The following is a 25,772-nucleotide window of genomic DNA, read 5'->3' as shown; positions in this document are numbered from 1 at the left end:
AAGGATCCCTCCCTTTTTCTCGTAGTGAGAAAGAAATTCCTTTTATGGTTCTACTATTTTCATTAGTTATTTTGGGAAGATTATCTCCAGTCCAGCAACTCAAAGGTTTTGGGATGTACCTCTGGTCCCAGTTCACCTTGCTGAACCTGTCAACAAAACTAACATCACCTGTCACAGAATGATAGAATCATGAGAGCTGGAAAAGACCACTTAGATCATCCAGCCCAATCATCAGTCCATCACCACCATGTCCACTAAGCCTCCTCTCCTCCTTCTTCACTGACCTTGGTGACTGCAGGGCTGTTTGTCTCACATCATTCTTGCTCATAGCTCTCACATATGCTATGCAGTGGTTTGAACCTTCCTTAACAAAGTTATCACAGAAGTGCCAGCAGCATCACTCCTTGACTCAGCTTTGGCCAGCACTTGAAATGGTTCTGTCTGACATGGGGCAACTACTGGCCTCTTCCTACAGAGAACAACACTGCAGCCTCTTTGCTGCCACAGTCCAGACATTAGACACACATGTGTAACCCCTTCCTTTCACTCCCAAAGTGCACGCACACACCGGTACCACAATGTCCTTGTGCAGCTCCAACACTCTGCACACCCCTGTGCACACACATATATGTGCATGCTCGCCCTTGCACACATACCCACAGACCTATACACACCTGAGCAACCCCACTGGTTTGGGCAAAGGACATCTGAACATCAAGACAGTAGTTTCGGTCTCTGAGTTTACACTTAGAGAAGTCTAATCTGGGACAACACAAGTCAGTGAATATTGGGCCAAATCCTTCTGTACTTAATTTTCTTCATCATCATTGTGAAGACGAATAAAACAACAGCACGTTTCTCATTGTTTTTAATGTTCTTTTATTTCTATTGTACAATAAAATTTACATATAAATATGTTCAATATAAATTTATTTTTCCCATGAAACACCTAGACATTTTATAGTTTGAATAAGAACTGCGTCTGCTTTGTGTTTCTTTCCCATTTACAAAACTCAGTGCTTTTAGGTTTATGCAAAATTGTTGAGGATGAGATCACATTGATCTGCTTGGTTCATGCAATCTAACCTGGATACATATGACATAGGAACGTGGTCATCCAAGAAATTCTCAGGAATCAGTGAAGTAAGATTTAGGGTGATTAGGCCCTGGAACAGCCTCCCCAGATTAAGTAGTCACAGCACTGAGCTTGCCAGATTTCAGGAAGTATTTTGAACAGTGCTCTCAGACACAGGGTCTGATTTTTGGGTAGTCCTGTGTGGATCCAGGAGTTGTACTTGATGATCTTTTTGGGTTCCTTCCAAACTGGGATATTCTATGGTTCTATGGTGCTAAAAGTATGTTTAGTCAACAATGCAAACCATCTCTCATACTCTAAGAACAGAGCATAAGATGATTCTGTCTGTATTAGGTGGGATGAACTCAGGATATATTCTGAAGTAGGAGCAGTGTTTGGTCATGTGTTATTTCACTCGGAAAATCTGGTAAGACCATACCATAATTCAGGGCAGACAGCAGGCCAAATCTTCACTGAGCTGAGAAGGTAGCAGGATCTTTGGCAGGTACAAGTGGAGTTCAGACACAGTATTCATGTGAATGAATCACCACATCTTTCTGTTTTGCAAAAGGTGATGTTGATCTCTTAAAAGAGGCCTACATATGCCACAAAGACTTCTGACCACATTTCTAGTGCTCCTACCAGGAAGTTTCAGAGAAAATATCAACTCGTTGTTCCTGTGACATTTCCTCTGAATCTTGTTGGATTTGATGAACTTTGCTGAATTCAAATCAGGGTTTCCAGGGGAACTCTGCCAGTTTTTCAGCAGTGCACCGTGACGTTCACAGCTCCGAGGCAAATCAGTTACATGGACTAACTGAGGACCAAGGATTCTTTTACTTCAGGGTCTCCAGCTCAGGAAGATGCCCTCTGTGATGACAGCTCTTGAAATGAAGAAAAGGGTCTGGGGCCATGAGCTGGCACTCAGGGTGGTATTTTTAGTGATTGGGTATATCCATAAACAGTTATTTTCTGCTCTTATCCAAGTTTCCTCAAGATGGACTTTCCCAAAATTTGATGAGGTGCCCTTAATCTGTCAACATCTGCTTATTCTATCTTCTTCTCTTTTTAAAAATGCCATATTTTAAAATGAACACTGGAAATTTTCTCTTCTAAGCATTTCTTCTTCCAACACCCCATCCCGTTGACTGAGCATGAGCGTGCCTTTAGTCACTTAGAAAGACAGGACTCATCCTTTGCTGTTGAGGAGAGAGTGGCTCGGAGCTCGTGCTGCTGCCGGGTGCCTGGGACTGGAGGCCTGACTCCAAGTCCCCCTCCAAGAGGCTCGGCTGCTCCTCAGTGACAGTGACTTCGTCCTGCTTGGAGGTGCCGCTGTTGGGGCACTCGGGTTGTGTTTGGTCTGGGCTGCTCTGCAAAGGCACCAGGCCACAGTCCAGGCTGGTGACTGTGTTTTCTGGCAGGCTCAGATCAGCCCCTTCAGCAGAGCTGGGAGAAATGAGTGCCTGAACAATGACCTCCTGCTCTCCGTCGCTGCTGGCACACGGGAGGCTCTCATTTGAATTGCAGCAACTTGTGCTTCCCATGAGGTCTCTGTTGATGGAAGCACTCTCTGAGCAATCAGCACTTGACCTGGCTCTTCTGGGTTCACAAGAGCTCGATTCACCTAGGAAGGAGTGGATACACAGGGGTTAGCATCCAACTTCCTCTGCCCATGGAGGCAAAGGCTTCAGAGAAAGCCTTTTTCATCCTTTGGGAAAACAGGGGTCAGCTGAAGATGTCAGGTATGGGCTTGAACGCCAGAAGGAGGTACAAGCCCACTGAAAGCATGAATTCTACCCATGTTGCTGACAAGCAGTGCTTTGAAAGCTGGATTTGCACCCTTACCTGCCAGGACCACGCGTTCTGCTTTGGAAGGCTCCCTGGCACTGCTCTGCAATTGGTGTTTGGCCATATGGGATCGTTTGTGCAGGCAGAAACAGGAACACCAACTGCCAGCAGGTGATTCCTTCCTCTTGCCGGGAGAACATGGTCTGCAGAGAAAACAGAGCAGTCGTGGTGCAGGGTGAGGGAAGAGCTGCACCGAGCCCTTGCAAGCAGTTCCCTACTCCTGGCACTGCCTGCTTACTGCTGAAACACAGCTTAGAAACGCGCTCTGTTTCAAACAGCAGAGGATGCTTCCATTCCTACAGCTCAGCCCTCAAGTCCTGCTGGCTACATTCCTCTCAACCGTGTCAAGCAAGATGCGGAGCATGTGAGCAAAGGCTCAGCAGCAGGACAGGAGCTGGCAGGCGTAACTGCTTTCTGAGAAAATGGTGCAGCCATAAGGGAAGCTCAAAAGCATCTCTGACTCTTACGTTAACACCTCCTTGGCCTCAGCTCACTGCCATCTTTAATTTCTAGTGCCAGCAAGTCCGACCAACAGCTCTGCTTACAGGAGAAGCGCAATTGGTTTCAGGTGCGTGGCCCTGAAATCTGGAAAACCCCAGTGTTTCCAGGTACAGGCAGCACAGGCCAGGATAGACACCAGCGTGGCTTTCTGCATCTTGTGACTGCCTGCCCAACCAGGAAGGAAAGGCACCTTGTGTGGCTGAACTGAGCCCATAGTGCAACTGTTTTTTAGTTGAGTGCTTGGAGATATAATGGACAAAAAATAAACCAATAGAAATCACCTGAACAATGATGATAGGGGCTGGAAAGGGAATTCCTCTTTCTTTACCTTTCAGATGGAAAATCAATGATTGCGTTGAAGTTCCTCAGTACAGCTGCAGGCCCTTCCTCCACTTGTATCTTGCTGCTCCGTGTTGCAACAGGAGAGCTGCTCTGGCCTCTCCTCTCAGCCTGTGCCTCCTGCAGTGTGAGCAGCTTTGTGGATGGAGACACCCACACAGACTTGGGCCCAGGCAGAGAACTGTGCCCTGCAAGGGAAAACCACAGGTGAGATGGAGGAGGAAGCAGCAGCACAGCCATCCCAGTTCTGCATTTCTCTCAGACTTGCTTATCCGAGACACTGGAAGAAGAGGAGCTCAAAATAACCGTGTGCTCAGAGGTATGCTCGTGGCAAAGGACACAGCCACAATTAAGAGCAGCTCACTGTATCAAAAACAGGCAAACAAAAATCCTAGAAAAACTAGGGGTCTGGGATTTCAGAAAGCTTTGCTGCCACATTTCAATCAAGCTTCAACTGCTTGCAAAAAATCTTAACAGCAGTGATGGTTTTCTCCATGTAAGGTTTGTGTTTGGACACACTAAGGATCCAGGAATGGGGCACCATATTCTAATCTAAGCCCAGAAGCCTGCTGTCTCCTCAACAGTAATAGAATTTTCAAAGGTCTTGGAGAAGCCCTGGATTGGATGAAGCTGTCAGATCAAGATCAAGCTAATGGAGGAAGATGCTCACCTACTCCCTCTCCCATGGCTGGTGTGGATTTGGAGCAGAAGATGACATCTGTGTGGCTGATGAGTAATTCCACAACAGCTGACTGTATCTGCAGCTCCATGCAAGCAGCTTTTCATGCGCAGGAAGATTGGCTCTGCTGGGATCTGAAGAAAAGGCAGATCTTACAAGTCATTTCCCCGAGGTCACTTCCCCAAGTCTGAATTTCTGTAGCCAAAAACTGTCAAGCTGGGCTCTGGAGACTTCCGCAGTGGGCAAACAGCGATGCCACTGATGTGATGCCACTAATTCTCCTGGATGATCAGAGACACAGCAGTCCCAGCTAAACAAGTGAGTAGAAACTGTCATCTAGAAATTGTGCACCTGGGTTGGGGGACAGCAGAACTAAGCATCGTGTTGAAATGGAAGAAGAAGTTTACCTTAAGAGGTTTGGAGCCCACACTATCGCTAAGTTCTTAGCATGCATGTTTATCACCGAGCAGATCCCTGCCAGAGAAATCAAGTGTCTTAAGTCCCATGGGGACAGTGCACTGGTGGTCAGCACTGAGGCAGACTTGATGCCTTCCAAGAGGCATCTGGGGAACACAGAAACACAGAATGACCCGGGTTGGAAGGGACCTCAAGGATAATGAAGCTCCACTCCCCCTGCCTGGCAGGGCCACCTATCTTCCACATTTACTAGACCAGGCTGTCCAGGGCCACATCTAACCTGGCCTTGGACACCTCTACGGATGGGGGATCCACAACGTCCCTGGGCAGCCTGTTCCAGGACCTCAGCACTCTCCTAGTAAAGAACTTTCCCCTAACATCCAACGTTAATCTTCCCTCTTTCAACATAAAACCATTTCCTCTTGAACTGATATTATCGGCCCTTTCAAAGAGTTAACACCCCTCCTGATTATACACACAGCCCGTGCCATCAAGGCCAAGCGGTGCAAGCACTGGGCAGCTTTACAGCCTGATTGCACAGTGCAGCTCCTCGCAGCAGGCATTCGTCTCCAAGTCCACTTTGCTATTAACCCCATTCTACCAATAGCAGGAGAACAGCAAAGGAAAAGGAATTCTCACAACCATTGTGAATAGCTTAAATAAGCACCTCCTGGCACCACCACAAGTGCCATCAGTGAGAGGCAGGATGTGGCAAAGACGTGACTCATGGGGCTAAACAGAAAGAAGACCTCAGAGCTGGGGCACTGCTACAACCACTAACCAGGATGGCCAGGGAACTGGTACGTGTCATTTCCAAGACATTGCCCTGAGCTTATAGAGATCCTGGCATACAGCTGCTCGGTCAGCAGAGGGTTCAGGAGCTCCCTGAAATACATCTTACACAGGGAGCTCACGCTGTGAATGTCTTGGACGCTGAGCTCAGGAACCTGCTCCATATTGAATTCATGGCTGCAGAGAAGGACACAGAATTGGGCAGAGGGCTTTGAGGAAGATGAAAACAAGTCCAAAGCCACACAAAATACAGTCAAGAAAAGGAAGGACTTCTGCAGAGCCTTCCATACGGTCTCACATCACAGTTAGAAGCAGGAGAGCTCTTGTGGCACAAAGCTTGGAGCTGGAGAAATCAAGGCTGCCTCTAAGATAGTGCTTGCTAAAAGACTTGTGCTCTAGACACCTCACACCTTCAGTGTTCTTCTTTGGACATATCCCAGGATTTCGGTGTCCTTCTTGCAGTGAGGGGCCAAGAACTGAACACAGAACTCAAGGTGAGGACTCACCAGTGCCAAGTACAGGGGGATGATCGATTCCCTGCTCCTGCTGACTCCAACCTTCTGCATTCCAGTTCCAATCTAAACCATTCCTGCTGTGGTAGTACTTGAATCCTCATTTGGGGCTGGACCTCAACAGGTCAACACATCAGAAATAACACAATGTGCATCTTGAAGACGTGTCTCAAAGCCCAGAAAATCCAACTCTCTGACCTTGGCACAACTCACCAACCAAGAGCCAGGCCTTGACAACTTGGCTGATCTGAGCACATAGGAGGGGGCCAGACAGTGGACCAGAAGTGTCCATTTCCACTGAAGCTCCTTGTAGAGAACAGCACCAATCAGCAGGCGTGAATCAATTCATTCACAGGCTTCACAATGAGTCTGTTTCTTTATAAAAGAAACCCACATCGATTCCTAATCAAAAAAGGGAGGAGTTAATATGGACCAAAGAAGTTTCTGTTCCTACGCTTCATCCCTCACCCCAACTTCCCTTGCCCCATCCCCAACTCCTGGATGATGCCCACAAGCTTAAAGGCAGGTCTCAAACCCACAGGGCTCCGTTCACAATACTCCATCAGAATGGATGTTACACTTCTTCTATACACTCAAACAGACTGAGCAGTGGTATCTCAGTCACTTAAAACACACAGAAGCATCCAAACCCAGAGCACACACATCCCTTCCTGTGGTACTGCAGCCCACAGCTCACCTTCACACCTCTGTTGATTCCTGGTGTTTTACACACATGCAGCCTCGCTACGGTTCCATGGGTGTCACACAAGACCTGCAGGACCTCTTTCTCCGCAAACCCCACCTGTTGGGTGTTTCCTGTTGGCACTGAACATGAACAAATCTACCGCTGAGCAACAGGACGTGAGACAAACAGCAGAAAACAACCAACCTGCAGAACTAACTCGTTTGGGTTGGCCCAGATGTTAGCATGCTCCCTTTCCATGGCCCAGGCCAAGCTTGATGAGCTGCTCCTCGTTTGCAGAGGGGGAGAACGCTGCAGATAGGATGTGGTGGCTATGCACACATCATGCCTTTCTCTTGCTTTTCCTCTCTCCATCTTCCATTAGCAAACAGCATCTATAAGCTTTCCTTCCTGAAAAAATCACTGGTTAAAAACGAATTGGTAAGCTTGCTTTTAAAACTGCCTTCTTTATGCAGCTTGATGCTTTAAAGCAGAAGCTCACCTAGCAATGGTGGGTCAAGTACAATTTGCCCTTGGTCAATCCATGCTGACTATTCCTGAAGATTCTTCCTCTTTAAAGCTCTGTGTACATCCAACCTAACTCCAAAATCTTATCAACTGTGCCTTATCACTTTCCATTGCGTTTTAAAATCCTCACTGACTCCTTTACTTGTTCCCTTGCTTGCTATTTCTGTGCAAACCAAACACTGGAGTTAGGGTTCTTGTAAAATGAACCATGGCCTACAGGTAGAAGGCACCAAAATTTATGCTTAACATACTTTGCTCAATCTGTATCTTACTTCGGTCAAGGTTTACTAGATACTGAAGTATGGAGTAAGCACTATATACAATGAGAAGTAAATTTCTGGATTAAGTGCTATATTTTTTCTGTAAGAAACTAGCACTACATCTTTACACACCTGCTTTGTTCTCTGAGTATTTAGATCAAGCGGAGATTCTTCAAACACTGAAGCTACATCAGAAAATTCCATGGATCCAAACACATCTGGCACATGGCTGCAGTCTGGCACATCTTCATTATGTCAGAGCCTTTTCAGACTGAAAAGAAATGTGCCATTGAGATTCTTTTGCAGAATTAAAAGAAAGATTTCATCAAAAGATTTCATCACTAAAATCTAAATAAGATTGCTTTGCAAGTTCCAAACTATGGCTAAGAGCTAATGCAGGTCCACAAGCCAGCAGCAAAAACTTTTATATTATGTTCTTAATACTGTAATTTTGGATTTGACGTTCATATCAAGAGCAGAAGGGAAATTACTCTTAGAGCTCAAGTCATCTTTCACAGCCTGTGTCAACAAGAGCAGCACCTCATAGCCTTTGGTTTGAAGACCCGGACCACAAGCTAGCTAATGATTTTACACAGAATTCCAGAGTTCAAGTCATTGTTTCTATTAGGGCTGCAATTGTACTGAAAGCCTTCAAGTTCATCACACTGAATTATCACTGGCACCACACATAACTCCACGTTACATATGTGATCACAAGCAACCTGGCAACTTCAGACAATTCCAAAGCACTCCACGTGCACTTTGCTACTAAAGTACAGAAAAAGGAATTAACATCAGAAATAGCTGCAGTCAAAACCATCTAAGAATCCAAGTCTCCAGGAAACAAGGAAAGCAAATCCTCTCCAGGACTGTCTTCTAAAAGGAAACAGATCAGAAAGGTGAGATCTTTCCCCCTTTGATCACCCACTCATGTAACGTCCATGTCATTTCTAAGTATGCTGCCCAGACCAAGACTGAGGATGCTTCAGAAGAAGACCTTCCCTGCTAAGCCAAACAGAACAAGTAAGGTACCAAAATATGTAGAGCCAAACATGGAAAGGTGATCTAAGAAGGTAAGCATCACAAGAGACCAACAGGAATGCTTACACAATCCAAACAATGCACAATGTCTGTTCCACAAGCTGCCAAGAGGAATGTGTGCAGTACTCACAGCGCACCATGTACACTGCTTACTGCAGTCATACAACTTCGTAGGACCAGACCAACTTACTGAAACATTTTAATGAACAGACCGAACTGTATGGAACTAGGAGGACAAGTGGTGAGAGACCACAGGCTGAATGCAAGCCAGCAGTGTGCTCTGACAGAAAAGAAGTACAACAAGATCATCAGCTGCATTAAAAAGCAGCACAACCAGACCACGACAAGTCATTCCTGCTTCAACACTCACTGGACCACATCTACAATACTGTATCTGGTTTTTGGCCAGGAAGGATAACAACCTGAAGCAAGTTCTGGGGATGACCTCCAGCCTGTGCAGGGGGCTGAAGCTCCCACTCAGAGAAGAGAAGCTGGGGAGAATGATCTTTGTTCAGAGTGCCTTCCAGTAGCCTTAGATAGAGGGATTTCATAAGATGCCTAGGAAAATGCTCGTGCTGTAATGATTTGCTTTACTGAGAGATACCAGCAGCTTACAAAATGCAAAGCTCTAACCTATTGGTGAGGAAATATTCAAGCCTTCCAGTACCTAACCTGTGCTTCAAGACTTCAGTGACAGAAAATCCATTGGATGGGGCCAGAGGAATGCATCTCACCCCATACCCTCTGTACAGCCACCATTTGTTTAAAGGATCACTCTTCCTTGAGGCACAAAACTAGAGCAGGTTACACAACAGACTGACACCACAAGGGCTTCTCTCTAGATACAAACTGCAGCAAAGAGCATCACAAAAATGGGAAACCAACACTCAGATCAGATCTGTGTCTCTGCTCCGCTCATTAGGAGCATCATGTTTTACTCCCCTTTCAGAGGAAGATACTTCTTCAAGGATAACAAAATCCAGCTCAGCTACACAACACAGTACCAAATAGCAATAATTATCTAACATTTCCTGTAGGGAAAGAATCCTAAGCACAAGTTATTCTCTGAGTTTCAGCTGGAACTGAATTATTTTCTTCAGTGTCTGATTTAATACTACGTTTTCATTCTAGAGAAACAATGGAGATAGCGCAGTGATGCTTACAGTTGCTGCCAGGCAGCGTTGTACAGAGCCACAGTCAATCTCAGCTGAGAGCCCAAGGAAGTGAGAAGGAACAGAACTAGGACAGCTGACTTAAACTGGCCAAAGGATATTCCATACTATATGACATATTGTGGAAGGAGTTTTGAAGGGGGTAGAACTTCATGACAATCTCTTCCACTACTAGGAGGCTAACTGGACACTGATTGGTAGGTGGTGAGCAATTGCTTTTGCATTCATCATAACTATTATCCTTTATCTCAGTAAATAATTCTATCAATTCAATCAACCCATTAGTTCTACTTTGTGTTACTTCTCCCGCCTTAAGTTCTCTCCTGCAATCCACTGGAATGGAGTGGAGTACTGTAACTTTCTCTCCCAACAGAAAAATAAAAACACATTCATTATTATTTATGGAAGACTGACTGCAGTTCAGGCTCACTGGTTTGAGGTCTCTAGGCATAACCCTGACTGTGAACATAAGCAATTGCTGAAACAATATGTCAAAAAAAGACTGGAGCTTCCTCTTCCAAAAGGTGGTCCTTAGAAACAATGCAATCAAACAGCTTCCCTGTAAGATAAGGTTATCTGAAAATGCATTTAGAGAGTATCAGAGAAAGGTAAGTAACAATGACAGCACAGAAAGCAGAAACTATTTCTTACCTCTATGACTATAAATATTTCTTTGGTGTCTCTCTTACGTGATCCAATGGGCAAACATGTTGATGACTTCAGTTCTTCATGGCATCAATTTCTGTTTTAGCATGAGGCAAGTCATCCTTAAGAGACCATAAAAGCAAGCGATGAGATTGCTAACTACTGTGACATACCAGGTACCACATCTGACTGCTGTGAAACATAACAAGCACATACGGGACAGTACACAATTCAACATCAACTCAGCAATGACTGACATCACTCCCATAGAAATTCTGAAACAGAGCTGTGAAAAATGAAAAGTAAAACATTCAGCATTTTCATTGGTATTTTGGTAAAGTTGCTGTAATAATGTAACAATAATGTAATGTAATGTAATGATGTAATAACTTCCTCCATTTTACAGCCAGAGAATACTGCCCTCTGAACAACGAGGAAGAAGATTTGTGGTGCTCTGTTAAACTTTTTCCAGCTCTACAGCATCTTTCAAAAGGCAATGGGACCAGTAGGCTGCATTCGTATGTACCATCCCACCTGCCCCCGTGTTCTTGAGAACTCCACAACTCCAACAGAAGATATTATCATATTTAAATGCCTTTTGGCTTACCCCTACAGAAACTTTCTCCATGATTTTTAGTGCAACTTTTTCACCAGTAAGAAGATGCCGCCCGAGTTTTACCTTGGCAAAACCACCTACAAATCAAAACACAGATGCTTAAAGTTGAGTGTGAATTCTTCTCTAATATAACATTACAATTTCCAACTGGTTTAAAAAACGAATTTCAAATTTATACAAATGAAACCTGACTTAGAGAACTTACAAGAGCTGTTAATCTATTCTCACATTAATTCTAGAGTGGTGAGACAGACTGTTAGGCGTGCTGTTTCTGTACAAAGATGACACTTACCCGTTCCAACTGTTTCATGGAATTCCTAGTACTTGAGAATTTCCTCGTAGTCACTGACAGACATCCTGAATGTGCAAGAACTGAAGATCCTCCAAGCACGTGCAATGAGGAAGTGCCAGCAGTGTTCACATCCTACTTAGGACATATTCTTAGAGGCAGAAGGGACACTCGTGGCAGATCCAGCAATGCTCATCTTCTCACCAACGTGCATCCCCCTCTCACCCAGCAACAACAAAACACAGTGCATGAAGCTGGCTTCACTTAGGTTAACAATATGGAACATCCCTCAGGGCTTTGTGCCACAGAGCAGTAGCAGGGCTGGACTACAGCTTGAGGAAGCAGTGGAAGCCTTTCCCTGTATGGTTACAGTGTCCCTGCACGCACCCCACAGCCAGAGCGTTGCAAGCTGAGCTGTCTTGCTGTTTCTTGTACTCATCCCAATCTCTGCGAATGAAAACTCAGAATTCAGTCAAGGCGTTGATTGAGCACGAGCGTGCCTTTATTCAATAGGAAAAAGGAGGGGGTGTGAGGTCTGGAGGAAAGATGGGACTCATTCTCTGTTGTCTGACGAGAGTGTCTCAGAAGTCGTGCTGTTGCCCGGAGCCTGGGACTCTTGGCCTGATTCTACCTCCCCCTCCAAGATGTTTGGCTTCTCCTCTGTAATGCTGACCTGAGCCTGCATGGTTGTGCTGCTGTCGGGGCACTCGTGCTGTGCTTGGGCTGGGCTGTCCTCGAAAGGCACTCGGTTCAGGCTGGTGCCTGAGGAGTCTGGCAGGCTCAGGTCAGCAGCTTCAACAGGTATGGGATGAACGAGAGCTTCAACGATGATGGCATTCTTCTCTTTATAACTGATGTTATACGGAAGGCTTTCATCTGAACTGCAGCATCCTGTGCTTAGTAACAGTTCTTCATTGATGGAATCACAGGATGCTGCATCGTAACATGCCTGGCGTCTTGGAGATATACAAGGGCTCGGGTCACCTAGGAAGGAGTAGACGCACAGCAGTTAGTGTCAAAGTTTCACAAGATGAATCATGAAACAGGTTCTTGACATTTGGCTATGCAGTGATGGTGAGCAGAAGCAAATAGGCTTCTAGCAACAGTGTCACTGTCTTGAAAGTGATCCTCGTGCAGGTCCAGCTCTTGTGTTGACAAGAGACTCATTTGGGAAAGACAGGGGTCAACTGAAGATGTCAGGCACAGGCTTGAATGCCAGAAGGATGTACAAGCCCACTGAAAGCATGAATTCTACCTGTGTTGCTGACAAGCAGTGATTTGAAAGCTGGATTTGCATGCTTACCTGCCAGGACCAAGACTTCAGCTTCAGAGGGCTCCCTGGCACTGCTCTGCAGTTGGCGTTTGGCCACAGGGGATGGTTTGCCCAGGCAGAAGCAGGAACGCCAACTGCAAGCTGCTGACTCTGCCCTCTTACTGGGAGAACTCATTCTGCAGAGAAAACAGAGCATGCTGTCAGTCGTGGTGCAGGGTGAGGGAAGAGCTGCACCGAACCCTTGCCAATAGTTGCCTGTTCCGGGCAATGCCTGGTTTCTGCTGAAACACAGCTTAGAAAAGCGCTCTGTTTCAAACAGCAGAGGATGCTTCCATTCCTACAGCTCAGCCCTCAAGTCCTGTTGGCTAAATACCTCTCAACGATGTCAAGCAGGGACATGGATCCCGAGAATGTTGGAGGCTCAGGCTGCTTCGCTCTCCTGGGGCAGGCCTTCAACAGGGAACGAAGGCAGGAGATGAACTTGCCCCGTTTCTTTGGCTCTGCGCAACAAAACAAAAAAACAAGTTCATTTCAGCCCTGGCTCGGTTGGACGAGGCCGAGTGCAACACATTCAACAGAACACGTAACAACAGAAAGCATGTTCCCAACAAAGACACGCAAGAACGGATTTTCCCCATCCCTGGAGGTGCCCAAGGAGCTTAATGCAGTTCTCTTTCTAAGCTTGCTCAACTCGGGCATTAATGAACCCCCTGAAAGCCACGTTCAGACCCCATTTTACTAACCCGCATTGTCAAATGTAAAATACGCACCTGGCTTTGGCAACGAATGTAGGATGGACTCGGGCAGTTTTCCCCTGATGAGTTCCACGCACTCACCAGGGAAAAAACCAACCTGTAATAAGAACAAAAAGACAGGTGGGCATTAGCCCAAGCCCAGAGCCAAAGGGAAGGTCCTCTGACACCGACACAGGGCAACTGTTTGCATCCAGAAGCCATCCTGTGCAGGCAGAGCAGCTCCAACCGGAGATTCTAGACACTACTGAAGCTGTGCTCTCTAGTCAAAAATGTGTGCCTACCTCAAAGCCACGCTTGCCTCTCCACCAGGGGCTCATCTCCTTTGGTGGCATATCAACAATGCACACGATGTCTCCAACCTGCAAAAGATTGAAACATCAATCCCAGCTTCAGCACAGCTAAAACAAAAGCCTTCTTCTACGACACAAAATATGAGAGTATTCCCGAGGCGTTCACACTCTATACTACTCTCTGTGCACAACAACAAGGAACGCCTGGAACTGCTTACCTCCAGAGAGAGCTCATCCGGCCCCTGGGCGACGTGGCTCCTAATAACATGGGCTGCCGCAATCGCTGGTACGTTTAAAGATAACATAGCACGCACCAGCTGCGGCTTCCGCATGTTATCAGCCTGCAAAACAGAGCACAGGCCGTGGTCAGGAGATGAGGACAAATCAGGAGTATTTCAAGGTGAGGAGCACATCTGCAGAGAAAGCTGCAGCAAATGTGCTCGATCCTTATCAGGAGCACTTCAGAAGGAGCTGCACGTCTCATCACAGTTATTTCCCTTCCTGGTGTGCATTGCCAGGCCATGCAAAGATGCATCTCTCTCTACCCAGACTCATCAGCAATGGCACTGGCGCAGACAGCTGGCCAGGCCCTTTTTGGCCCATTCTTTCCTGCAGGAGAGTACATCTGCAGCTCCTTCTAATGGTTCAACACAGGGAACAAAGACCGGCCAGAGCTTCATACTGTACCTCTGTCGCCGCCACCTCAGGCTCACGGCTGATCTCACTGCACGCAGCACCCATAACAGCAAGTGTGAAGAGCTGGAACAGAGCAGAAACACACTTCTGTTTTCTCTATTCACACAGCACAGTATGGACAGACTTCTTCAGAACTACATTCACATACCATGTGGCAAAACCATGTGGGGGGACAAATCATGGCACGTACCTGGCAGTGAGATCACCTCAAGCTATCTGCAGCAGTTGTCGCTTTGCTCGGATGGAATGAGAGCAAAAGCTGCACCGAGGCAGTGGGCGGAGGGTGAGGAGAGGAGAGAGAAAGAGCAGGTCAGTGAGCAGGGCTAAGACATCCATGGAATAACACACACAGCACAACCGTCCCATCCACTTGCTGCAAGACATGCTGAGTCTCAGGCTACGTGATGCCTGTCCGTCCAGCAACTTTACAATGCTTCCACTACTGAGCAAAGACAATGGAAGAAGCATGGGACAGGTGCCAACTTTACGGATACCCCCTTTGGAACGTGTGTACCAGGGGAAAATTATGTCTGATGGTCAAGAGTAAGCAATACGGTGCTGTGAGCTCTGACAGCCAGCAGTTCTCAACACCTCACTGCCCACCCATCCATCCCACGCCAGCTCAGCTTACCTACAAGCTGCTGCGCACGACGGTGAGAAGAAAAAGGCAATAAAGGCACTAACCGCCAACACTAACTAACCGCCAACACTAACTAACCGCCAACACTAACTAACCGCCAACACTAACTAACCGCCAACACTAACTAACCGCCAACACTAACTAACCGCCAACACTAACTAACCGCCAACACTAACTAACCGCCAACACTAACTAACCGCCAACACTAACTAACCGCCAACACTAACTAACCGCCAACACTAACTAACCGCCAACACTAACTAACCGCCAACACTAACTAACCGCCAACACTAACTAACCGCCAACACTAACTAACCGCCAACACTAACTAACCGCCAACACTAACTAACCGCCAACACTAACTAACCGCCAACACTAACTAACCGCCAACACTAACTAACCGCCAACACTAACTAACCGCCAACACTAACTAACCGCCAACACTAACTAACCGCCAACACTAACTAACCGCCAACACTAACTAACCGCCAACACTAACTAACCGCCAACACTAACTAACCGCCAACACTAACTAACCGCCAACACTAACTAACCGCCAACACTAACTAACCGCCAACACTAACTAACCGCCAACACTAACTAACCGCCAACACTAACTAACCGCCAACACTAACTAACCGCCAACACTAACTAACCGCCAACACTAACTAACCGCCAACACTAACTAACCGCCAACACTAACTAACCGCCAACACTAACTAACCGCCAACACTAACTAACCGCCAACACTAACTAACCGCCAACACTAACTAACCGCCAACACTAACTAACCGCCAACACTAACTAACCGCCAACACTAACTAACCGCCAACACTAACTATCAGCACTAACGGCACAAAAGGCACAAGAACAACAAGACAACCAACCACTCCGACCACTAGCTCACCCACAAAGGAACACAGAACGCACCGCTCCTCCCCTCATTCCAGCCGCTTATGACATCACCAACGGCCAACAGCCTGGTCCACCATGACCCCCCACAAGGCGGGGAGCCAAGACCACGTGGTCACATCTGATTCCAACACGGCACCACAACATTCCAGGACTCAGTGTGGGCTTGGAATTCTATCCTGGTGTGGCAGCGCAATGGGAGGTGTTAGGGCACAGCTGAAGAGCTGACAGACAATGGACGTTTCCAAAGGAGGGTGCCAGATTAACTCTCAGCATTCTCTTGCGGGGCTCTTAGGAATGCTTCAAACCCATTTTCACTGCCTAGCTCATTTCTAGAAAGTCCAGTTGAGAAATGCTCACTTTGTCTGGGGAACGCCTCTATGCATCATGAATGAAAAATAAAATAAAATGGGCACGCGACCCTATGAAACTTACCTCTCTGCTCTTGCTGTCAGCCAGACACCTCAGATGAGCATGACGTGTCCCTGCTCCTGAATGAAGATCCACCCAAGTCTGTGTTCCTCTCTGCTCCATCTCTGGGTCTAAAAGAAACACAGACAGAGATGATTACAAGATCCTTTGTGCAGATGAAAGCACAGAGTGCACACGAATTCTCTTTAGCAAGAACTACTACTTGAGAATGCATAGAATCCACACATAAATTTACTTTCTCTTTAACCCTTTTTCCTTTGTACATGATTCCACTATTTATACCCTCAATTAATGATTCATACTGCACATGATGTTATGATGTAGAATATTGACAGCAACAGCACAAAACTATGACAGAATCCACAGACAGTTTTTTGAGAGGTAGTATGAAAGATGAACAGAAAGGAAATAGATTCATTAAAATAACCTTGTTAATCCTCTCCCCGTCAAAAAAGGAAGACTTCTGGGCACTGTTACCAGCAGCTCCTAGAACACCTTGCACCACAAACTGCGCACATACATTTTCTTCCCACAGGTCCCTCACCTCCCTCATTAGTTTCAGATTCACTCAGGTTAAAATACATGGATCAGAACAGCCATTCAGTTCTGCTTAGGCAGGATCCCACCGCCGGGATGTCTCCCAGTCCCATTCCCTGCTTTTCCCAGCACCAGTTGGGGAAAGGAACAGCAACTGACATCACCTACCCAGACTTCTGCAGGGCCTTCCATTTGGTCTCACATCACAGCGAGAAGCAGGAGAGCTCTCGTGGTACAAGAGAGTGGTGGGCTGGAGAAATAAAGGCTGCCTCTAAGATGGTGCTTCAAACAACATGTGGAACTGGACATGAGACATGAAAGACAGGGCTACATGCCCCAAAAGGGGGGAAGTTCCAGTTGCTGCAAGCCATCGAGGTAACCAATAGAGGGGCCCTGACTACAGCCTGGGCGGGGAAAGGGACAATAGAGTATACTGGGCTGTGTGGATTAGGTGGCCTGGCACATCTCAACCACAGAAATATAAAGCCTTGGTGGACACTGGCACACAATGCACCCTAATGCCCTCAAGTCACCAAGGGACACAACCAATATAGATCCATGGAGTGACTGGGGGTTCCCAAGAATTGACTATGTTGGAGGCCGAAATAAGCCTCAATGGTAAAAACTGGCAAAAACACCCTACTGTGACTGGTCCAGAGGCTCCATGTATTTTGGGTATTGATGACCTTAGGATGAGATATTTTAAGGATCCCAAGGGCTATCGATGGGCCTTTGGGATAGCTGCTGTTAACACAAACTGTGTTAAGCAGCTGTCAGCTTTACCTGGTCTGTCAGATGATCCTTCTGCTGTGGGGTTGCTCCAGGTAAAAGACCAAGTGGTACCAATTGCCACCAAAGTGGTACAAGACAGCAGTTCCGCACCAATAGGGACTCATTGCTCCTCATTCACAAGCTAATTCGCCAATTAGAGAATCAGGGATTGATTAGCAAAACTCACTCGCCTTTTAACAGCCCCATATGGCCAGTGCGTAAAGCCAATGGAGAATGGAGGCTGACGCTGGATTACCGTGGCCTGAATGAATTCACACCTCCATTGAGTGCTGCTGTACCAGACATGATAGAACTCCAGTATGAACTGGAGTCAAAAGAAGCAAGGTGGTTTGCCATCTTTGACATTGCTAATGCCTACTTTTCCATCCCATTGGCTGCAAAATGTAGGTCACAGTTTGCTTTTACCTGGAGAGCTGTTCAGTATACCTGGAACTGTTTACCTCAAGGGTGGAAGCACAGCCCAACCATTTCCATTGGTTGATCCAAGCTGTCTTGGAACAGGGTAATGCTCCCGAACACTTGCAGTATATTGATGATATTGTCGTGTGGGGCCATACAGCAGCAGAGGTTTTCAAGAAAGGAAAACAGATAATCCAAATTCTTTTGCAAGCTGGTTTTCCCATTAAGCGCAGCAAGGTGAAGGGGCCTGCCCAGGAAATCCAGTTTTTAGGTGTAAAACGGCAAGATGGGCATCGACACATCCCAGCAGATGTGACTGACAAAATCACTGCTATGTCTCCGCCCACCAACAAGACAGAGACCCAATCTTTCCTGGGAGTAGTGGGCTTTTGGAGAATGCATGTCCCAAACTACAGCCACATAGTGAGCCCCCTCTATCAGGTAACGTGGAAGAAGAATAATTTCTCATGGGGTCCTAAGCAGCAGCAGGCTTTTGAGCAGATAAAACAAGAGATAGCCCATGCCGTGGCCTTGGGGCCAGTACGGACGGGACAGGATGTGAAAAACATAATCTACACTGCTGCTGGAGAAAAAGGTCCCACTTGGAGTTTGTGGCAAAGAGCTTCAGGAGAGACCCAAGGCCGACCCCTGGGATTTTGGAGTCGAGCATATAAAGGGTCTGAGGAGCGCTATGCTTAAACTGAGAAGGAGATCTTAGCCGTGTATGAGGGGGTTCGGGCTGCTTCTGAAGTAACTGGGACTGAGGTTCAGCTCCTTCTAGCACCTCGCTTGCCTGTGGCCCCCCTGTCACGAACACAGGTAAATTTTAGTTTAAACCGTGACAACTACCCAGAATGCTGCATCAGGGAATTTTTGCCTAGAACTTTAGAGAACTATTTTTAACTCAGAAAGGTCAGAGATAGAAAGTTCACACTGATTTCTGGGTCACCAGCCTCACCGTACATCAGCATTTTTGGTTTTTAAATGATACATAAAGTTCTCAATGGCACTGCTCTAGTTGGTAGTTCTTTCCCTTTCCGTGCAGCTCGCTCTGTGCATGGCTTGTGAACCGCTATTCAGGCCAGACAGCTGCAGCCCCAAAGACCTGCCATAAATGTACAAATTCTACCAGGATAATGTCTTGGGAGTGGAGAAACAGGATGCGCAGTCATATGGCTCTCACACATACCTTGTACAACCAGCTTGGCTCTGGACTGGGCATCACCAATGTCACAGGTGTACACGTCACTGTCACTTTTCTCCAGATTTCTTATGCTCAGCTGCAGGTCTCGTCCTTTCTGTGCCATCTCGTATTTCCTGCCAGGCCTGAGCTCAGCAATGCCTTTCCTCCATATGACGGTGTATGAGCATTTCTCGCACTGAAATGAAAAAATTGTAGTTCCACTTTCTTCAGTTTTCAGATCTGAAAGTTCCTTGATAAAGTAATTAGGTTTTTCTGGAAGGAAAAGAGGGGGATGAGGGTGTGGGACAAAGGGATTTGTTACCCGAACAAGTCTCAAGCATACAGAGGTGTCCTGAATCTCCTTTGCCCTCACTTCTAGAACATCACATAGAGATGCAAAGAATCTAAGAAGTCCACAGAGTCCACCCATTTACATAGGTTTGATAATTCCAGTAGATATCTGGAAAGTTCAATACCATTATACATGCGCTGGTAGGATCTCATCTGATAAACTGCATATAGTTTTGATTACACATATTCAATATAGACTAATTCAGATTGCCATCTTTTCTTGGCTCACTAACAACCAAGATCATAGAACCATAGAATGATCACAGAATCATAGAGTGGCCTGAGTAGGAAAGGACCTCAAAGAGTATCTAGTTTTAAACCCCCTGTCAAGGGGCCACCAACCACCAGACCAGGCTGCCCAGATCCACATCACACTGGAGAATCATTCGGTTTCCAGATTATTTTAAGGAAAAGATTTTAATCCATCGTATTTTCTGAAAACTAAGAATTGATCCTGCTCAAGGAAACAGAAGAGAAAAACATCACCCACAGGCTGCAGATATTTACCTCGACTTCTCTACATGCCATCCCCAGTGTGCTTTTCAACTCACCTTGCACAGTGACCCTGGCTTTTGTTATGGAGTCCTCTGTCTCACAGGGGTACTCCCCACTGTCCTTGGCAGTAGAGTCATGGATGATCAGAATGGCCCCAGTTCCTTCCCTCCTGCTGCAAGTCGTACTTCTGGCTTTTTCTGATTGCTTTGCCATCCTTGTACCACCTGATGTTCAAATCCGGCTTTGACAGCTCACAGCTCAGGCTGATGTCCTGCCCTGCTGCTGCTGTCTTATCCTCCAGCTGTTTTGAAACCTCAGTAGGTTTTCCTGGAAGAAAACATTGCTTTTTGAGTAACATACACTTAGGGTAGGATGCCTCTCTCAAAATACACGCATCTACATGCTGGAGATAAGTTAGAGAGGCACTTGCAACAGAGGCCATCCTACAGCCAGCAGTAATCTGTAAAGTACAGACAATAGAATTCCAGGCACCATTAATTCTCTCTCAAATCTACCCCATTGAGGATGATGAACCATGTCTGAAAACTGCCTCTTCCTTCTCTCCACTGATCACACTGGGAGCCTCAGATGATGCTCTCAGATGCACATGTTCTAGATAGGAATTTGTTGTACAGCTAGATGATGTGAAGGCCATCCCTTCAGCTTATACTTAGAGGATATTTGCTCCCACAGTTGCCTCAACAGATCATTCCTGATTTACTGTTAATGGAACAAGCTGTAGTGAGATGCCCATTTCCAACACTACCCCAGTGCTTTGGGTAGTTCTCACATTTGTGTAAAATGTTTTGTCCTTTTACTTATTTTTAAGAGAAATTCTCAGTGCTTCGAGGTTTAAGTAGAAGGTTGCTATTCACTTTAACCATATTATGAGTTAGCTCTCACGACAATCTTATCAGAAGACAGTTGAAGGAATCAGACCCCAGAATCTCTCCCATCTCATTACCTTTCACAGACAGAGAGGCTTTGGAGGTTAGACCACGGGCAGTAAAAACGACTTCCCCAGCGTCAGTAGGAGTCACACTTTTGATAATGAGAGTATATTTCCGACTCACGTTAGAAGCTTTAAATCGCCCACCATTTTTCACTCTGCTTCCATTCAGTGTCCAGTTGAACTCATCAATGCTTTCATGGGACAGAATGCATTCAAAAGTACAATCTTCTCCCTCCTGGATTTCAGTGGTTTTCAGCCGTTTGGTAATGCCACTATTCAGCTCTGGAAGGTAAGAGATACGTTAGTATGAGGTTTATATGGAGAAAAGGCATTTGTGACTGACATGAGTAGCAGTACTGGTGTTTTAACTTAGGATTTGCAGAACATGGCTGCATTCCTTACTGATGTATTCTCTAAGACATTCTCCACTCAGAATTACCAGAAAGCTATAAAAAAAAAAGAGACGTGAATCTCTTGTCTTTGCTCTGGAAGAACTACAATTAGAGCAGCTCATTCCATGGAGCACAATGAAGATTCAATGAGCTACAGAGGGAACAACCTAACAGAGAGGACAACTCTAGGATGCTGCGTGAGAAAAAGGGTTTTGCCTACGACAAGAAATTAAATGTTTCTATTAGCTAATTTGTTACCATCCTACCCCTACTGGTGTTCAAACCATTTCTCCATTTTAGGGATGTTTAGAAAGGAAATATTTCCAGGACATTCTTGATGTGTTTGGTGATTTTCATGGCAAAATGAGATACATTCACATCAAAAGCAATGGGAATTTTCCAGACATCACTGCGCTGAATTGCAGTAATACACTTCTATTGTAGAAACTATTAAGGCTCACGGGGGAATAGGTGTAAGACATAGTGACCACACTGAATGTGCTTTCAGCACTCCTTTACTTTCCACAGTACTTAACCTGAACGCCGACCTTTGATTTGGCAACATCACGGACAATATCACAGGTATAGAAACCTGCATCTGACTTCTCGAAGTCATGGATAAGGGGATATAGGGTCTTCCCAGACTGTACCAGCTCATACTTGTTGCCAGAAGTGAGCAGAACACCGTCCTTCTTCCACACTGGTTTGACCTTCTCTTTAGAGACTTCGCATTCCAATTTAATCACACCCCGCTCCTCACCAAAAACATCATCCAAGGACTTCATGAAGACAGCAGGCTTCTCTGCAATTAAAAGGGCAAAACAGAACAATGTGATACAGTAGTTGAGACATTTCCAGTTGCTTTCAGATTTTTAAAGAGGGATAAATAAATCTTTACCAGTACTGACAACACCAATATAGAACCTAAAGCGGTTTCATGTGTGTTGACTGAATGCACTTTATGGAATTCTGAACTAATCAGTAGGAGAATACAGGGAACAGGAGGGACAGCCTGCATTGCCGGTGGGTGGGACTGATATCATATGAAGTAATTGGGATGCAGCTCTTCTAAAGCTGGAGAGCTGGCATTGCCCTCACACGGAGCACAGCTCATACAGCAGGCCACAGGATTAAGAGGATAAGATGCTGAACACTTTTGATTTTCCTGTTTTATTGACTCCTTTTATCTATCTTCTATTTCACACATCAGATGTTTATAATGGGGAAAAAACTTCCACCAAATGCAAAAGAAAGGAGAAAGAGGAAATCCTTCAAACTCTGAGCGCATAGAGTAAAAGAACTTAATTGCTGGGGAGAGCAGATTAGAATCACATTACCCTTAGAATTGGAAGAGACCCTTAAAGGCCATCTAGCCCAGCTCCCCTGCAATAAAAAGGGACATTCACAGCTAGATCAGGTTGCTCACAGCCTGGTCATTAGTCATCCCAGAGGCAAAACACACACTGAATGATCTCTCCCTGCAGTCATAAATCCTTGGAGACAACAGCATTGACACTGCATGTTACTGAAGCAGTAAAAGAAACTGCTCTTGTAACTCTCCTTGTGCTAAATAAAATGATGATAAAAAGCAATGGAATGCTTTGGCAGGACACCAAAACCATCCTCCTTCGTTGATATCTGCTGCAATGGAACCTTCCACTGGAAGAAAGCCTCTGATGACTTGTCACCCCAGAGAGGTGAGCTTTAGAAGCAGGACTGCTGCACAATAGAATGAACTGGAGCTCCTTAGCATCACTTACATCCAGGAGGGCTGTGATCAGACCCACCTATCACCTTCAGGTGCGCTTTCTGACACCTTGTCTGACTTCACTGTCACTGTGCCAGCATCCTCAGGCTTAACCTGCTTCATTGTCAGTGTGCAGCAATTGCCAACGCTCTTGATGTCATTGTAATTGTTGGTGTAAAGGAGGCTGCCATTCAGGAACCATTCCACGTCCTCGTCATCATGGGACAGCTCGCAGGAGAAGACAGCAGAGCTCTCTTCAATTTCTACATCCTGCAGGTTACTTCTACATTGCGGGCTGTGAGGAAACAAGGTGAACTGTTACCACTGTTACTATAAATCATACTGGGATGTGTTAGAATGGTTGGACTAGATGATCTTTGTGTAATCTTCTCAGTGAAGATTATACATTTATAAAGTTAGCAGGAGAGAACGGCAGAAATCAACCCCAAGAAGAGAAATCTGAGGTGAAATAGGACATGTAAGAGACCACCCCCCCTGCTCATACCTTCAGCTGTCAGCGTGGCCTCAGTCTCTGCAATTCCTTGCACTTGTACACACCAGCATCATCGGGCTTCAGCTTCAGAATCTTGAGCTCTGCTGAATGCTTATCCCTCTTGATCTTGTACTTCTCAGAGGGCTTGATGAGTGTGTGGCCTTTGAACCATTTCACAACCTTTGGAGAAGGCCTGAAGTCACAGGACAGGATGACAGAATGATGTTCCAAAGCTGTCTTGTCCTCCAACTTCCTGGTGATTTCTATATGGTAATCTGCAAAGCAGGGGTGGAAGAGAAGAAAGGATGAGGACAATTGGAAGAAGAGGAAAGTCTCTTGCGTGTATTCCATTCCAATTAATGTCATGTTCACAATGGTTCTTTGAACGACTCTAAAGATAAAACAAACGATTGTCTATAGGGAATGCCATTGACTACATTTCTATAAAGTAATACTGTATATTATCTACCAAATGCAAGGTCCAGCTCTTGTTCTGTGCTTATTAAATTGCTCCCAATTGTTGAGGCTTTTATTCAAATAAGAGTGAGTTGAAAATATAACAAGTACTTTAGGGTGTGAATGGAGACTCTTATGCTGGGGACAACAGCAGATAAAAAGCCTGCAAGTTTCTTTCAGATGAAATCAATGACAAACTGCATCAAATTTAGGTGCTACCAAACTTAACCTTGTCTAGTTCAGAAATACAATTAATTTCACCTGATTTGACTTCTTTGGTATAGCCAAGGACAAAACCTCAGCTCTGTAGATCTGAATAGTAAGCACATCACAGCTATTCAAACAGATCTTTGCACAGTGCAGTGTTTTCAAAGCCTGGATATGTTACCTCTGACAAGCAGATTGGCTGTGGATTTGGATTTGCCAATTGAGAACTGAATGGTGCCTGTCATATCAGTGGTGGTTATCGCTATGGCAAGCTGGTGGATGGTGCCTTCTTACTGCATAATCAAGTTTCTGCCAGCCTGTAAGACTTCCCCACGTAGATACCACTTGGGAGGTTTCACAGAAGGAATGGATATCTCACATTCAAATTTGGCTTTTTCAGGCTCAGTCACATCCTCATCACACAGCTCCTTTACTAGATTAATGGATTGCTCTTTAAGAAGGATGGAACAAGAGAAAGCAGAGATTTAGAAGGAATGTAAAAAACCCTTACATTATCACCCCACTTACTCACGTCAGCATTACTGCACATGAACACTACACCTATCAGCTCAGAATGCCTTGAAACATCATTAAAAAATAATAGAAAGAAAAGAATGTTGTTAAGAAGTCAGACAATAAGATTGACAACCTGAAAAGAGCCCAGATCTTCTGATTCCCAGTCCAACATCTAAATCAAACCATGACCTTCCCATCCCAATATCAAACTCCTCGCATTACGAAATGGAAAAGAGGTTCATTGAAACACGGACATTGATAATTACTTTGGTTAAATACAGCAACTTAGCTCTGAACAACAAGTTTTCACCTAGTAAAGGTCTCTGTAGCTCAAATGTAATGACTCTACTTAGGAGAAATTCATTTTCCAGGAAGTTCTTGCCCTTATAATTTTAACAGTGGCAAAGCTGGGGACTGAACTCTTGAGTAGTGTGCTAACTCAAATGTCTCCCTTTTCTTTATCACACTTAACATCATATATATACCCTGACATTGTATATATTAAAAAAAAAACCAAAACCCTGTGTTCTTTTCAAACAGCAAGAGAAAATGAAGAAAAGGTCAAGCTATGTTTTTTATCCCTCAACGTTCAAACACAAATCTGAAGTCTAAACGTAGAAAATCAACCTCCTAAGAAAATAATCCATCTTACTTTGCAAAAGTAAATTCCAAAAGAGAAGCTGGATGTTTTGTGGGCAGAAAGGTAGGTAGGTAGGAGTTTTTATTTCTGTGAAAGGCCTTGGTGATGTTTAACTTCCTTGACATTCAAGCAAAGGATGTTAGCTCGTTTATAACATAAGATAATTTAATCAAAATCATCTTGGATTAACCTCAGGAGCAGAGTTCCTGCATAAAACA

At 45.4% G+C, this 25,772-nt stretch overlaps 1 protein-coding gene and 2 long non-coding RNA genes across 15 annotated transcripts in view; all 3 read right to left on the bottom strand.

Moving 5' to 3' along the window:
* LOC146754942 (rho GTPase-activating protein 32-like) overlaps positions 1 to 11,189 on the bottom strand; it is a 77,959-nt gene extending 66,770 nt beyond the window's left edge. Inside the window, exons 1-8 of one of the 11 annotated variants that reach the window (XM_085526572.1) lie at positions 10,498 to 10,999; positions 7,053 to 7,904; positions 6,861 to 6,965; positions 6,158 to 6,565; positions 4,434 to 4,916; positions 3,753 to 3,951; positions 2,921 to 3,066; positions 863 to 2,699 (exon numbers count right to left, since the gene is read on the bottom strand). In XM_085526572.1, coding sequence (XP_085382698.1) covers positions 2,242 to 2,699; positions 2,921 to 3,066; positions 3,753 to 3,951; positions 4,434 to 4,533 — 903 coding nt within the window. In that variant the 5' untranslated portion in view covers positions 4,534 to 4,916; positions 6,158 to 6,565; positions 6,861 to 6,965; positions 7,053 to 7,904; positions 10,498 to 10,999 and the 3' untranslated portion in view covers positions 863 to 2,241. Of the gene's footprint in view, positions 2,700 to 2,920; positions 3,067 to 3,752; positions 3,952 to 4,433; positions 4,917 to 6,157; positions 7,905 to 10,497; positions 11,000 to 11,098 lie in introns of those variants that run through there. The other 10 variants (XM_085526571.1, XM_085526562.1, XM_085526573.1 and 7 more) reach the window with 10 other exon arrangements.
* A 3,211-nt stretch (positions 11,190 to 14,400) lies between these two features.
* LOC146754941 (uncharacterized) lies at positions 14,401 to 15,290 on the bottom strand. Its single transcript, XR_014938598.1, has 3 exons — positions 15,042 to 15,290; positions 14,601 to 14,669; positions 14,401 to 14,473 (listed from the first exon to the last, which is right to left on the bottom strand). It is a non-coding gene; the product is annotated as an uncharacterized LOC146754941 (long non-coding RNA).
* Positions 15,291 to 16,407: 1,117 nt separating this feature from the next.
* LOC146754940 (uncharacterized) lies at positions 16,408 to 20,573 on the bottom strand. 3 transcript variants are annotated; one of them, XR_014938480.1, is made up of 4 exons: positions 20,208 to 20,573; positions 19,312 to 19,501; positions 17,100 to 17,181; positions 16,408 to 16,504 (listed from the first exon to the last, which is right to left on the bottom strand). It is a non-coding gene; the product is annotated as an uncharacterized LOC146754940 (long non-coding RNA). The 3 variants fall into 3 exon arrangements; XR_014938481.1 differs by lacking the exon at positions 20,208 to 20,573 and adding an exon at positions 19,628 to 20,177; XR_014938479.1 differs by lacking the exon at positions 20,208 to 20,573 and having other exon boundaries at positions 19,312 to 19,621.
* Positions 20,574 to 25,772: the final 5,199 nt, after the last annotated feature.

Source organism: Coturnix japonica, chromosome 37, assembly GCF_054131305.1.
Source record: "Coturnix japonica strain WE chromosome 37, WE-NBRP24, whole genome shotgun sequence".
In the NCBI taxonomy this organism is placed as follows: domain Eukaryota; kingdom Metazoa; phylum Chordata; class Aves; order Galliformes; family Phasianidae; genus Coturnix; species Coturnix japonica.
This window is presented reverse-complemented; position numbering and strand designations above follow the sequence as displayed.